Source organism: Periplaneta americana, chromosome 17 (genome assembly GCF_040183065.1).
Source record: "Periplaneta americana isolate PAMFEO1 chromosome 17, P.americana_PAMFEO1_priV1, whole genome shotgun sequence".
Classification (NCBI taxonomy): domain Eukaryota; kingdom Metazoa; phylum Arthropoda; class Insecta; order Blattodea; family Blattidae; genus Periplaneta; species Periplaneta americana.
The window spans coordinates 11,373,888-11,390,613 of record NC_091133.1 but is presented as its reverse complement, the minus strand read 5'-3'; the positions used below and the strand labels follow the sequence as shown (position 1 = coordinate 11,390,613).

The 16,726-nt window shown below is 36.8% G+C and overlaps 2 protein-coding genes across 2 annotated transcripts in view; one reads left to right on the top strand and one right to left on the bottom strand.

Moving 5' to 3' along the window:
* LOC138692778 (DNA ligase 1-like) overlaps positions 1 to 15,051 on the top strand; it is a 64,811-nt gene extending 49,760 nt beyond the window's left edge. Inside the window, exon 6 of the mRNA XM_069815979.1 lies at positions 14,993 to 15,051. Coding sequence (XP_069672080.1) covers positions 14,993 to 15,044 — 52 coding nt within the window. The 3' untranslated portion in view covers positions 15,045 to 15,051. The remainder of the gene's footprint in view (positions 1 to 14,992) is intronic.
* LOC138692776 (zinc finger protein 665-like) overlaps positions 7,437 to 16,726 on the bottom strand; it is a 42,633-nt gene continuing 33,343 nt past the window's right edge. The window contains exon 5 of the mRNA XM_069815976.1: positions 7,437 to 10,637. Within this exon, the coding sequence (XP_069672077.1) occupies positions 9,161 to 10,637 (1,477 nt within the window). The 3' untranslated portion in view covers positions 7,437 to 9,160. The remainder of the gene's footprint in view (positions 10,638 to 16,726) is intronic.

The window sequence follows — 16,726 nt, the reverse complement described above, 5'->3', positions numbered from 1 at the left end:
AATAAATGTATCCTTTCCTCACTTTTGTACTTACTCCTACATTATAATCTTGTTAATGAGAACTTAGAAGCTACCTGTCAATTAGACTTCGAAATCACTGTTCAAATCCATTCAGTTGGCTCTTTTATTATTATGAATAATTAATATATCATTTACGCGATCAGGATCAATAGAGCTTTGTTTCTCCGATACAATCAGTCCTGCCCTGCTAAAATTCCTTTCACTTGCAGCACTGCTTGCGGGAATGCAGAAAACTTCTTTTCCTAATCTAGCAAGTTTCGGGAAAGAGCCTGCATGTAACTTCCACCAAGACAGAAGATTTTTGCAATCTTCATCTGTAGTATTCATGCTCATGTACTTTTCCAGCTCGTCTCTGTGATTTGATGTGGCAGAGCGCCATTTTCGAAATTTCTTTGAGGGAGAGGGCAAGGGATCCTCATTCACTTCCACTATTTTTACTGTATTTAAGATCTTTCGGACATTTTCGTGAATTTCCTCTCTTTTATCTTCACTCAGAACTAAAAGTTCCTTGAAAGAGGGGTGAAGGAAAGTGGCCAAGTAATGTCTATCATGCAGTTCATTCAGAAGTTTTACATTTATGAACGTTTCTGTCCGTTTCTTTAATTTCCTCATGATCTCATCATCATCAGCAGTTATTTCGCAGGAATCAAACAATTTAAAAACCCATGGTACAACAAATGGCAAGGTCGGTTCTTTTGCGCCTTCCAAGTCATCTGTGGCCTCTTTGAAAATCTTCAAGAAATTAGTTATGTTTTCCATTATTTCTCCGTGGTAAAATGTCATCTTTTCTTCCTTCATTACATCTTTCAAAATATTCTTTATCTGATCTCTCTGGTTATGGAACGAATCTAACATCATATAAACACTATTCCACCTGGTCTCGATGTCAGGAAGCAATGATTTTTCTAGTCTAGTGACTAAACCGGAGCGTTTCATAAAGCCAACGACTTTACATGCGGTCTGGATGGAATGAAACACATCAGGAATTTCATCACTTAAGAACTTCTCATTCAGTGTGTGTCTTAATACTGTATTAATGCAATGCATAATACAGGGACATCGTTTGTGATTTTCCAGAGCTTTCTTAATATTGGGTCCCTGGTCTGTCACAAAGGTAACGTTTTGTAACTGTGGGAGTAATATCGAGCTCCGCCATTTGCTCATATATTTCCGTGAGAATGTTTGCACCAGTTTTAGTGACCTCTGGGAATTTTGTCGTGAGGAGCACGTTGTTCCTTAACTCCCATTTATCCTCACACTCCTCTATATAGGACGATGTGATTGTCAGGTAATGAATCTTCCGATAATTGTCAGTCCAGAGATCGCATGTCATTGCACATTGATCTCTATTAATAGCTTCCTTTACTTTAGGAATCATTTTATGTCTGACTTGGTCAGCCAGATCTCGGATATGTCGAGACACAGTCCTCGAGGAAGGCAAAACATCTTTAGCACTGATCTGTCCATATTTGGCACCTGTATTAATTAATTCTTGAGACAGATTAATGAACCCCTCGCTGCTGACAATATTGAAGGGACAGAGGTCCATTGCACACATAGACACACATTTGTCTCTAACCGGTGTTCTAGCAGCCTTAGAAACTTCGTTCTTTGATGAATGCCTGTTTTCTTTACATTTATGTCTCAACATTCCCGAAGTGCTACCGTTATAAATAAGCAATGTGTTGCAACCCTCTCTTTGACAATGAACATAGCTAACAGGAGCATTTGTGTCCTTTTGAACTACCAACTGAAATCTTTAAAAAAATATATAAATTACAATGTATTCTATAAGTGAAATATCTCCGTGGCTTTTAGCATTCAAAATAATACAAAATCTCATGATTACAAGAGGAATATTATTTCGAAATAATTAGTCAAAGTAAAATACAGCAAACTTAATTTCCGTAAATTCTATGCTACAATTTAAGCACCAAGGATTCATAAAATGCTTACCCTGAAGTTCTCCCAGCTACTGCTACCCCGACTTACACCCAGTTTATCTAGTAGAATGTAAGTTCCATCAGCTAGTTTATTCAATACACTTTCTTTAGCTTCCGCAGCCATTGTACACATTATTTTATTTATGAAGACTGTACTGTACTTCTCTACTTATGTGAAATGCGAGACAACGGGACTCCCGCTCGCTCCCGCTTGCATTCTACTCCCGCGCAGTCCTTGGCATTCCCCTCCCACTCCTCCGCAGTGCCATTGTGGAAGCAATGGGAATGGAGAGCTTCGGGAGCGAGATCCGAGCAAGACTGAATGCGTATTTGACCGGCTCTATTTGGTATACTCTCAAACAAATCAACTAAAAATTCTTGTAATAATTCTCAGTACCAGTACGGACTTATTATCAATCTGCAGCTATTGTTTGAGATTCATATTTTCAATACTGTTTAACTCAAAAGGTCTTCAAACTATTAGAAACTGGATTAAAATAGTCATGTTGCTGTAGGCCTACAACATTACATTTTTTATCACAACTCCTGATCCCATTCTAACAATTTCAGGTTTTTTAATTTGTAACAATACTAATGGGTCATTCCATAATGACTCACGTAACATTTTCGAAGTAACTAACTATGATCTTCGTAGGATATTTGATTAAATAGCTAGCAGTTCATGAAAAAGATATTACTGCCTTCTAACGTAAGCATTCCAAAATATAAACACAAATTCTTAATGAAAAGAAATAATTAATCATTTAAAAAATATGAAACATTATATGGTGTGACACATGAACATTTTCTTGTCACAATTTATTTCCAGAATGGGAAATGTTCACATTATTGTGCCAAATGACATAAATGCATTCAGTTGTTTTCTAAACAATAAAGACACTTGTGTAGTACATGTAACTGCTAAATCACGAACTTTAATAAAAATAACATTGCCATTAACAACTAAAATACCTATTACGAATTATATTGTGACACACGAACATTTATGTTAAGTTGATTACTAACTGTTTAAAATGCATATAAAGATTTATACACTGTGCCTACAGTTCTTAGTATATAAAACACTTGATTAACTAAAATAAACTTTCAGATTTAAAATATCCACGGTTGCTTACAACCATATGTGGTGATATCTCCTGTGTTATGTCATGTGACAAATACTCCAATATAGGCTATCCACTTTTTCTGCCATTTATAGTACTTCCCTTTCTTTAAATTATTCGCTACCACAAGCTTTTGTAACTTCATCTGCTTATTTGACGTCTTTTTTTAAATTGATTATTTAACGATGTATCAACTACTAGATTATTTAGTGTCGATGGGATTGATGATAGCGAAATGATATTTGGCCAGATGAGGTCGAGGATTCGCCACAGATTACATGACATTCGCCTTACAATTGAGGAAAACTTCAACCAGATAACTTGCCCCAACCAGAATTTGAACCCGGGCCCATTCATTTTACGGTCAGATGTGCCTACCATTACTCCACAGCAGTGGACCGAACAAGGGTAATTCTTTTGACTTTCGGTTAGCTTTCTTAAGAATAGCCTACACATAGAGAAATGTAGTGCTTTCCAGGCTAACCTTGTAGTGATATTAGTGACTTATTTAAACCCGTTTGTTACTAAAATATATACAGTACCTAAGTGTTTACTTGTGGCACTGGTGATCCATGTCATTGGTATGAGAGACGAATTTAGTTTTGTGTTGTACAGAAGGATACATATTGATTTACTTTAGCCCACATTGATTTTAAAATTTATTTGTTGTAGTCCAGTTTTGAATAACGTCAAGATAGTTGTGATAGGCGGTGATATAAGATTTATCACTAATTTTTTCTATACATTATACAGTCATCCACGAATAACCTTGCCTGAGAAGTGGTATTTCTATTGATATCCTACAATAATTTTCAGTAAATATTTTGCACGGAGAAGATATTATACATTTAATTTTACTTCTGAGACCAGTGAAATATATGCCTATTTTATTAGGAAGGTGCATGTATAATTATCCAATAGCATGATATTATTTGCAACAAAAAATAAAGGGCATGAAAAAAAAAAAAAAAAAAGAAAACATTAATGCTCTGATTCTTAGAGTTCCATTAGAGTAACACGTTCATTGTCCATTGAAAGTTGTATTTATCTATTGAAGTCTAAAAGAGAAACTCTCAGAAATTATGTCAGAAACAAAGAAATACACCACCCAAATACGTGGAATAATTAATTTAATAATGTTATTACCAGGACCTGGAAAAAGCAATCATATGTAATGGTAGGGAAAAAAATACTTTTTAATCGCGCTTCTATAGTTCGACAATGCTGACTATTCAGGTTTTTGCCTGACAGGTGAGCCACCATAAATTCTTTGAAGTCCTAGTTATGACTGAAGCCAAATGTGTGTCTAGTGTCAAGAGTCCATTTTATTCATACTTGTTAAGACCTCATTCATAGACTAGTTACCGCTTTCAGTTTTGATACTACATACATTGAAATTAATTTATTTATATTCGACCTCTTTATACATTTATATTATATGATTCGGTCTACTTTCATAACACATCTCATCGATAATACTCGATAAAGAGTTAAATTAGCTTCTATGCTGCGTTGTATTTATTTTGTCATGTTCCTATAGCAGGAATCTTAAATAGGAATTCCTTAAAACAGATTTATATTCACTCCTATGCCTTTATATAGAATACCGGTACATACAGTATACTGTATTTCTTAAGATTTGGTTACTTTATAAACAGTATGTTAGTGCAAGAACTTTTTTTTTTCATATTTAATAATTCTGGCATGTGTCAATAAATATGCTGAGGCCTCTGTCTCTCTGAATTACTCTTTTTAAGACTAGCTGGAAACATAATCCAAATTTATATTTTTAAAAAGTATTAAAATATCCTCACAATTTAGAGCATAACAATTCCCGAAATAATCATCCTACATTAAATTATTAAGATAAAAATGATTCAATCTATCGCTTGTAACAATACCTTTATGGTCCTAATAAATTAAGAAATAATTTACATCCAACAGATTTATTTTAAAATGACCTGCAGTTATTATTTTGAATTTTATTGTAACACTTATCTTTTTTGTTGTACAGTATCTTGAGCAAGGTTAATTTTCGTTTTGTGGTACAGTGCCTTAATGGAATTAATAAATTTTTTTGGTATTTTATATTCTTCCAAAATAGTCCATAAATTTCTTCGGTCCACTCTATCATAAGGCTTTTCATAATCTACAAACACTAAACTGGTTTCTAGATTATATTCTTTTCTATTCTTTAATATTTGTTTGATGATAAAGCTTGCATCAGTACGTGATCTGCCCTTTCTGAAGCCGTTTTGATCTTCTCCTATTATATTCTCAGCAATTGGTTGAAGTTTCTTTTTTATAATATTTGCATAAATCTTATATGCTGTATTTAACAAAGTAATCCTTTTGTAAGTATTACATTCATTCTTGTTACCTTTATTATTTATATTGATTATTATTGCTTCAGACCATTCTTCCGGCATTTTTCCTGAATTCCAGATATCATTCATTAGTTGTACCATTCTTAGTTTTAGTTTCTTGCCTCCATATTTCCATATTTAATATTATCTTTTCCAGGAGCTTTCCTGTTTTTTTGATTCCTTTAGTACTCTTTCCAATTCTTTCATAGTTGTTTGATTTTATTCGTTCAATACTTGAGTCTCTTCCGTTACCACAACTTGATCCTCATATAATTCACTTTTATAATATTGTTCCCACTGTTTACTCTGTATAGGATTTATTCTGGCCCTATCATTTTCTTCCGGTTTTAACTGTTTGAATATTTTGAAGCCATATCTTTTAGCGCCCATAATATCTCGTTCCAGTCTACTTACAAATTGATCCCAACTTTCTCTTTTGTGTTTCTTGTTAATCTCGTGACTATTGCTCTCCATTTTTTGTATTCGACATGATCTTCTACTCTCCTAGTATTAATCCGTTTCCTATATGCAGCTTCTTTCTTTCCTATTTCTTCTTTTCATTGTTTCTGAACATATTCTCTTGATGACTTTTGCTTTGTCATGTCTCCACGTATATTTCACGTATCACAGCAGAAAACTCAACTCCATACTAAACTCACAAAACGGATACACAGTTTAAAACAACCCTAGTCAACTATAGTCGTGTCGCTGTTATTTTCGACGTGACTCCTCCTCTTTGCTTACGCTTTAGGAAGTGAAGGCTCTATAAAGTCTAGGTAGCAGTATCGTTCGCCATTTTTGTTCTTTCGTTGCCGAACTACCAGACGAGGAATCTATTTGTCGCACCGTTAAACATCATCATATCGTAGCTCCCATGATGATAAATCAATCGCACTGTAGTTGAGGAAATAATTAAGCGGCGAATAACGTCCTCGTCTGCTTTAGCGAACACCAACGAAAGAGCAAAAATGGCGGGTGATTATTTTAAGTATTTATCGAGCCTTAGGAAGTGTATAACGTCATCAGAAGCGAATCACAAGGTGCGAACGTTTAAATGTAGCCGATCTGCAACGTGATTGGCTGTCGGAAATAAGAGCGACGGGACTATACCACCGTCCACCAATGATTCACGCGGCTTTGAAATACATTTTTTCTTATTGGTAGAATTTAAATTATTCGATTTCTCCGCGCTCTGTGGCAGTAAGACGTAACACATAAATTATCGATAGTTGTGTGGCAGCACTGCCCTCTGCTGGGTAAAAAGGAAACAAATTACAGATTAAAGAAATATTGATAGAATAGTCAATAAATTTGAAATATAATATATAGTACGGATATTTAGGCAACTTTTAGGCATTTATATGAAAATAGGCATTTACTAGTGAAATAGGCAATTATAGGCACTACTGAATTCGCATATAATAGTCACAATGTCTTAAAATAGATATGTAACCTAAAAGCTTGCGTCTTCAGATTAAGGATAAATCCGCAGCTTAGAGATATTACTTTCACTTGTAACATTTTCAGTCTCAACTGATCCCATGTTTCTGACACCACTAGAACATGCACATTTCACAGAAACAAACTGAGGCCAACGAGCCATTTTATAATAGACTGCTATAGTTATACAGACTACCCAGTCATTCACAGAATAGGAGTGGTAAGCACAATAAGGTTCAGATTGCAAGTGTAACCCTTTCGGTTCCTTCTCCGTACAAGAGAAAAAAACGAATACATAATCTGACATGATGAAAGAATAATTTATACATCAAAATGATGCAAAACGTGTAAAAATTCCCTGTACACCAGTTTATACTTACACACATCTCAATCATTCCAAAATTTGTCAATTATTAGAAACACATTATAACCATGTTTCATAAAGCAAATCTATAATTACTATTTAAAATTGAAGTTGAATTGATGTTTACACAGTAAGTAAATAAAAACTCGTAGATAGTATTTAGTTTAATAATTTTTAAGCCTTTAATATTAATTTTAACTTGTATGTATTTTATACGATTACATCTTTGTTTCAGCTCATCGCATGTACACAATTGAGGTTAGGTTATTGCAAACTAAAGTACCTGATGATGCCATTGTGTTTTGCGAGAACGGTAATACAAAATGCACATCATATAACATATAAAGAGTTTTGTTTTAAGATGTTATAATTGATGTCATCGATGGAATTAAACATACTTTTTAATGAATCTTGATTATAAAATTATCTGAACCTTCCCAATATGACTTGTAAATTTAGTGTAGAAACTTTGTAAATTTCCCCATTTGGATGTAAAGTGGGCCAAATTATCAATATCCAACAGCTTATGGAAATTATAAATTTAAACAAAAATCTAATATTGTAGAAATGTGTGATATCTAAGTGTTTTGGAATCGCAACTGGCACAAGACTTTAACAATTTACACTTCCTTAATTTAGAAGACATAATCGGTTCATTGACTCTCAATATAAAGTGTATATAACATGACTTTTCCTCTAAGCACCTCACCAACTGGAGGTTACTGATTGACTTTCTCAGCAATTTCAATCACATTAATAAAAGTTAGTCTAACATATACTAATTACCAGACTAAAGTGATTTGTGAGATGTAAGACAAAAAGAGTGATATTTGTTTTCTTTATCTTATATTGCGATGCACAACATAATAAATGTAAACTGGTATTGAAATCAATTATATTACGTACAAAATTGTATGACCTCACAACTAATATTGATGGACGTCACCAAACTTTGTAAAAGGACAAATGTTCATTATATGTAGTCTAATTACAAAACTCAAGAACACAAACACATACAAAATTCATGTTGTTCTGCAATAGTTACCTAGCCGAAAGTTTTTGTGCTTCCGCGTCAAAAAAGGTGGGGAATAAGATGGATGTATTGTCTCTGAATAATATGTAGGTAACATATTAAAAAATGAAATATTGAACCTTATTTCTTTTAGTAAACAATAAAATCTTGTCCTGCATTTTTATTTCTGATTATACATTGCACGTAACAGAATTTATCGCAAAACTATGTAACAATTCTGTGAGCAAATTCAATGGAGTTATGATCTAATATGAAAATTCCTACAAACAATGTAGGTACAACTAAAATCTAATTTTCATTGTTACTGTTTTAATACATAAAATTGTGTATGTTGCAAATAATTATATATTTTTTCCAATTTCTCGCAACAAACACTGAACTATTAGGTCATGTAGTATGGCGAGAAAACACTGTTACAAATGTTGCAATCATGAATGAACGCATACATACTGTGGTTCAAATACGGGCCACTGAGTGTGGCTGCATACTGGAAGAATCCCGTTGTCAAGGCCATATAATGAAAGTGCAGGTAGCCGCTTGTAGTTAGGTTTAAGTTCATGTGTGGCTTAAGTTCGTGTGTTACTAGTTGCATTCACTATGTCTGTTTTTTTTTCTTCGTTTAAATGAAAATATGAGATATGAAATTGCTAGAATTCACACCTCACAGCTAACAAGGATCTTCCAATGCAGATGATGAAGTAAGGCTTATAAATCACAATTGGTGAGTGTAACTGCATACACCTAATCATTTTATCTCTACATGTGAAACATTTCCCAGATACCACTTTTGAAAGTCCTTTCGGTTGAGTGTAGGAATTTATTTTTTTTTAAAGACTTCCCGATTCACAATGATTCTTTTCACATAGATTTTATGTCAAAGGTCCCTTCCCAATGTGTAGGCGGGAGTGAATCTTGAGGTTGCGTGGTTCTGAATAACACTTTCCACAGATATCGCATTTGAATGGTCTTTCGCCTATATGTTTGAGTACATGCCTTTTCAAAACTGCTCTCATTGAAAACGTCATTCCACATTCATCGCAATGAAATGGCCTCTCTCCCGTGTGTAGACGGGCGTGAATTTTGAGGTAACCCGATACCGAGAAACACTTTCCACAGACTTCACATTTGAATGGCCGTTCCCCTGCGTGTACGCGTACATGACTTTTTAAACCTGCCTTCTTTGAGAAACACTTTCCACAAGCATCACATTTAAATGGTTTCTCTCCTGTGTGTAGGCGGAAGTGAATCTTGAGCTTAGCGGATTCTGAGAAACACTTTCCACAGACTTCACATTTGAATGGCCTTTCGCCTGTGTGTAAGAAAGCATGCCTCTTCAAAACTGCCTTTTTCGAGAAACACTTTCCACATTCATCACATTGAAATGGCCTCTCGCCCGTGTGTAGCCGGGAGTGAATCTTGAGGTTACCCGCTTCTGAGAAATATTTCCCACAAACATTGCATTTGAACGGTCTCTGACCCGTGTGAATACGCACATGTCTGTTTAAAACTGAATATTCTGAGAAACACCATCCACAGACATCACATTTGAATGGTCTTTCGTCTTTGTGTATAAGAGCGTGCCTTTTTAAAACAGCCTTCTTGGAGAAACACTTTCCACATTGATCACATTTAAATGGTCTCTCTCCTGTGTGTAAGCGGAAATGAATCTTGAGGTTTGCGGATTCAGAGAAACACTTTCCGCAGACATCACATTTGAATGGCGTTTCGCCTGTATGTACGAATGCATGCCTTTTTAAAACTGCCTTCTTTGAGAAACACTTTCCGCATTCGTCACATTTATATGGTCTCTCTCCCGTGTGTAGGCGCAAATGAATTTTGAGGTTGGTAGATTCTGTGTAACACTTTCCACAAACATCACATTTGAATGGCCTTTCGCCTGTGTGTATGAGCGCATGTCTTTTTAAAACTGCTTTCTTTGAGAAACACTTTCCACATTCATCACATTTAAATAGTCGCTCGGCCGTGTGTAGGCGGGAGTGTATCTTGAGGTTACCCACTTCTGAGAAACTGTTTCCAGAAACATTGCGTTTGAATGGCTTTTCGCCTGTGTGTATGCCCGCATGTATCTCCAAATTCCGTGAATTTGTGAAACACTTCCCACATACATCGCATTTGAAGGACGTTTTGGTTGTGTGTATATGGAAATGATGTTTCAGGGATTCCGGTGTTATAAAAACGTCGTTGCCAATATTACAGTTGAAAGAATTACAGCTCAGGTCACAAATATTTGAAACGTGTGGTCTGTGGCTATGGCATTGTGTCAAGTTTTCTTCACAATCTGCGATGCATTCTTGTGACACAATCTTCTCAACACTATTTGCGATTCTGAAATTAATATAAAATTTTATTAGTCTGCATAAGCGTGTGTATGATGAAATTAAAATATGTATTGCATATACTTGTAAAATTGTATATATATATATATATATATATATATATATATATATATATATATATTTTTTAATCTGAAAGTTAGAATTTATAAAACAGTTATATTGCCGGTTGTTGTGTATGGCTGTGAAACTTGGACTCTCACTTTGAGAGAGGAACAGAGATTGAGAGTTTTTGAGAATAAGGTTCTTAGGAAAATATTAGGGGCTAAGAGGGATGAAGTTACAGGAGAATGGAGAAAGTTACACAACGCAGAGCTGCACGCATTGTATCCTTCACCTGACATTATTAGGAACATTAACTCCAGACATTTGAGATGGGCAGGGCATGTGGCACGTATGGGCGAATCCAGAAATGCATATACGGGTAGAGTATTAGTTGGGAGGCCAGAGGGGAAAAGACCTTTGGGGAGGCCGAGACGTAGATGGGAAGATATTATTAAAATGGATTTGAGGGAGGTGGGATATGATGGTAGGGACTGGATTAATCTTGCTCAGGATAGGGGCTTATGTGAGGGTGGCAATGAACCTCCGCGTTCTTTAAAAGCCAGTAAGTAAGTATATATATATATATATATATATATATATTTACTTGGTTATTTAACGTCGCTCTATCAACTACGGGATTATTATTTTAGCGTCAATGGGATTGATTATAGCGAGATATTTGGCGAAATGAGGCCAAGGATTCGCCAGAGATTACATAACATGTCTTACGGTTGGGAAAACCACGGAAAACTCAATCACATAACCATCTGAAGCGGGAATCGAACCCGCGGCCGAGTGCAACTTTGGGTGGCAGTAAACACCTTAGTCGACTGAGCTACGTGGTGGTGTGTGTGTGTGTGTGTATACATATATGGGATGGAAGTGAAATAACCTTGGAGATTGAAAGGGACAACAGAGTACAAAAAAATCAATTGAAAACCTATATTACGTTTTATGATTAAATGCGCGGTTAATTAGCAAATGAAGTTCCAGCAGTCAGACAACATGCCAGTAAGAGACACTTCTAGTGATACAGATGTAAGAGGTCAACGAACTCGGTGTCTCGCTATACGAGCTATTCTCTGGCGTCGTATTACAACTAACGCGCATCGTGTACTCCCTTGAAATTAGAGGTTTATAAAATTAAATTTACACGAAGAGTCCACCCTAGTGAAATAGGACAGAGAAATAAATTATTCTTCATTAGTTTTCCTATCGATGTCGACAAAAATTACGATCCTCCTCACAATAGTTACTGAATAAGAGGTTGTTAAATTTGAGGAAGAACTATTGATTCTCCCTCAATGTGGACGAGACAAAACGCCACCGAAGCTGTAGAAAACTAGTCACAGGGTTTCCACTACGTGCTCCCGGGTTTATGGCCCCGTTATTCTCGGAATAGATCTCGCGCAAAGTAAGCTACATATGAATTAGTTCGCAAGGTCTAATTGAATGATTAACAGAAGTCTGCAATAATTCATATTTTTTTAACGTTCTGGGTTGCGGTCTCAATTCGCTTCCCAGACATACTTGCAAGAGGTGGCATCTGCGTAGATGCATCAATTCCTTATGTTGCCTTATGCAATACTGATGAATAAGACTTTCCTGTCGCCTTTTTCTGTTGATCGAAAATACGCTTATGCGCCTCGAAAAAAGTAATATTTCCTCAGACTCGAAGCTCTTGAATATCCTTCTCTACTGTATACATCAGGCAATTTTTAGTGTTGAAGGCATGGTCTCCAGAACAATTCACACAGTGCTCGACGCTGGCACATGGGGAATCCCCATGGTCAGCACCGCCGCACTTTGCACATACGATGTTGTTTGTGCAACGTTTTTGCGTATGTCCGAACCGTTGGCACCTAAAGCACCGGATTGGGTTCGGCACATACGCACGAACTGGGACACGCTCGTACCCGACAAGGATGCATTCTGGTAGGACAGGCTTTTCGAAGGTCAAAAAGACAGTGCTCAGCGGAACAGTCTGTCCGTCCTGCTTACGTAATAAACAGTTAGCCTTGGACACGATGGGCTGCTGCGCCAGCTCTAGTTGGATCTCTTCATCAGACATACCGTCCAGAGAATCCGTATGCACTACTCCCCGCGTGGTGTTCAGCGAGGAGTGCCGTTCGACTTTAATAGGGTAAGACCCTAGGAACTTGGCTTTCAACAGCGTCTCACTCTGCTTTGGATATATAGTCTCGATGAGGAAACAACCGTTGCGTAGTCCAGTTGCATTTTTGACCTTCCCAACGGGTCCGTCGAGTGCACGTCTCACATAAAATGGACTGATGTGTTTCATAGTCTTTTCTGTTCCGTCCAAGGTGATACCAATAAATTTTGGAGGCGGCACTATAACAGTTACTTTCTCAGCATCCAATTCCATTGCAATTTTCGTCATATAACCACCAGTCGTGTCTATTCCTGTCTTGGTTTTTGTTAAGTTTTTCTGAGGGAGGGGGAGAAGAGCGCAAGGACATTTAAACTGGTCCCTCCTACCGGCGTCGTCCTGCCACCGGGGGGGGGGGCGAAAGAAAAAGACTCCTAAAAATTCTTCGCGGTCTGTGCCGGCTATGAGGACCCCCCCCCCCCCACAGCCTGATCCCAAGCAACCCACCTCATGCAAGTTACCCTTCAAAATGGACATTACACACCTAATGGCAAGTCTTACACCAGAGGCGTGTCGCAGTTTTATGCCCCTACCATGGAAATAACTACCCGTGGCTCCCCACTCTACACTGAACACAACCACTGGAGTACCGGAGCAATCTGAGACAGCATGCAGCTTCATGGGACTTGTGGTTGATTACTGCGACACCCATAAGTCAGCTGTAACACGTCAGAGCAATATATCCGCCCCAGCGAGCAGAGTCGTTCACTGGGACGTCTAAATCGTCCCGGGCCCCCATTGAGGGCTGTACGTGAGTGTGCTTGACCTCTGGTCTGGGCTCGGCACCTAAACTTGCATATAGGGGCAGTATGAAGGGTCCACTATTGCTTCGTTGCTGGGCACCCTGACGGGCAACACAATTTGGAAGTCGCGCTCGGAGATAGAAAAGATCCCCACTGGTGAGACGGGAGTTATAAGCCTAAGAATCTTACCCTAAGAATGAATATAAATATCTAGAAGAGGAAGAAGTATGTGCCTCACCAGGCATTAGTAACAAATCCTGTCATGTAGGCGGACGTGGCAAAAAACTGACAGCGGGGATGGAAAGGTGAAAATGGCTGTGATGATATGGAGGGCATACAATGGTGGCTGGCAGTGAGAGAGATAGAGATGAAAAAGGCGAGTGAGCGAAATGGGGTGGGTGATGGTAATCCATAAATGGTAGAAAAGAAGAGTACGAGAGCCACCATTGCACCCCCCGGTCACCAACTTGGAAGAACCCACCTCGACCGGGTCATGCCTTAAGTGGTTTCTATGATTGACTGGCATATTGTAAACTATTTAATAGTCTAATTTCACCCAATAAATTCAATGAAGGTGGAGCAGCTATATTACAAGATCTTAATAAAAACCATGATATAGTTATTCTAGGTATAAATCCCATTAAACCCTTATTAATTAATAATCTCCGTATGGAAGCAGCTGACAGCTACCAGTTTGAAGACAGAATTTACACGGTGTGCTACCTTTGTTTTGGTTTTGTTAAGCAAGAAGCATTTTATTATTCGATACACTTTTCTGTTTTCTTGATTTAGCAACAATAAATTTGTTCCGAAGTTTCTAGTGTAGGTCCTTTATCAAAGAATTTTAATGAGGATTATTCGAAAATATAAACATATATTGGGTATTAGATTTCAAATAAGAAAGTAGGAGTTCCGAAAGTAGAAAAAAATCGGTAATACCATTACTGAGTTCCTAGTATATGGCAATCCCCATGCACCAAGTTTCATGTCACTGAACCGCTTGCATCAAAAGTTATTCAGGTGATGCGTGACTTTAACTAATCCTGTATAATTTTATGTCGTGCTAATAATAAATTTATTCATTACCAGTACCATACTTCTAACATAAAATTTTTTTTCAGCCATTATGAAGGGCATTTAGTTGTATAAAGAGTACCTGTAACCTTTTGCTGAAGGGAATAATGTCAATTGTTATGAGAGCCGAGCTTACTGATGTCTACTGGAACTTACAATGCTGTAGAGGTGAAACTATTTGGGTTCCCATTCTCTTCCAGCACATATTTTCCAGGTTAAAGTGACGTCACTCATAGAAAAAAAGATTGTATATTTGTATTTGTGAAGTGTGTTTATGAGTCTTTTAGTTACAGAACATTATCTGATTTACTGTAGGTGGAGTAACCAGTTTGCAGATCTAATGACACTAATAATAGAGAAGGGTTGAAGCTGGTCTCCAAAGCTCGGGGCTACTGTTGAAGAGCAGTGGAATTTTACAGTATGTACTACCTGACTCGAGAACAGCATCCTCATTCCTCGTGTTCAAGCAGCCATTCCTGCACAATAGATTAACCTGGCTCAATATTATTTTATCAGGAAGACACCCCATATACATTCGCAAAGTTGAAAAGTTGTTTTACCACTGTGGGTATTATTTCTTCTCATGAGGTTATGATCTTGACAGGTTTGTTCAGCTCTTGTATTGGAAAGTTTAGCGCGTACGTATTATGCGCAAGTAGTTTAATAGTGTGTACATTAACAGTAATAACTTCTTATTTAATGTATTTAAAGTACCAGTAAAGTTGTTAAAACTTGAACTCTCACATTGAGAGAGGAGCAATGTTTAAGAGTGTTCGAGAATAAGGTGTTTAGGAAAATATCTGGGGCTAAGAAGGATGAAGTTACAGGAGAATGGAGAAAGTTACACAACATAGAAGTGCACACATTGTATTCCTCACCTGACATAATTAGGAATATTAAATCCAGACGTTTGAGATGGGTAGTGCATGTAGCACATATGGGCGAATCCAGAAATGCATATAGTGTGTTAGTTGGAAGGCCGGAGGAAAAAAGACCTCTGGGGAGGCCAAGACGTAGATGGGAAGATAATATAAAAATGGATTTGAGGGAGGTGCGATATGATGATAGAGAGTGGATTAATCTTGCAAAGGATAGAGATCGATAGTGGGCTTATGTGAGGGTGGCAATGAACCCCCGGGTTCCTTAAAAGCCATTTGTAAGTAAGAGTACCAGTGATAAGTGTATTAATCCAACGTCATAGTGTATATTATATCTATATGTGTATCTATATGTAATATTAGAGTGCTTATTATACAAATACTTAGGTGCCAGTGCACAAAAAAAATATTGAAAACTGTGTGAGAAATATGTATCCAGAAAATGACACAGTTTGTAATTTATTAGAAACCCTATTTTGTAGATTTAAATATGAAGATAAAAAAAAAAAGATGTTTTAAATTGACCTACAGTTTCATTTGTTCTTTGTTTTTAAAAAGTGCCAAGAAACTATAGAACTTGCATAAAATAACTTTAAAAATTCTTCTGAAACAAGAAGCTGTTCTGTTCGAAAAAATTTCTCTCAGAATCCTACAACACATGCTTTTCATAGGGATATACTGTTCACTCTTAGTGAAACTCACACATTTTATGACGACATCATCGATAGATCTGCAACACTGAAAGATATGAGGATTGACTTAGTATACAAGAAATAGAGTCAGTGTTGAAACAAATTCATTTTCCTGTTGGCATGTGCTCTAGAACTAGTAATATTGTACGTGGTGTAGGAATAGTAAGCATACTCACGATATCGGTAAAACTTGAGCATACATCTGTGTATGTGAGCAGCACTCCACCTATATTTTTCTTTTCAGGCGAGCTGCTACTGTTATCTATAACAACTTGTTACTTATATGATTATCATGGTTTCAAGAGACCACATAATTTTGAATTTCATCTTTATAGACAGTTGTGCATCGGAGTTTTTTGTTTTTTGCATGTGTACAAGTTAGTAAGTATTGTGAGCCTTTACGTGCTACCAACTGTAATTTCACATGTGAAACATTGGATTGTGAAATGTAAGTTCGTAATTATATCATAGTTAGGATC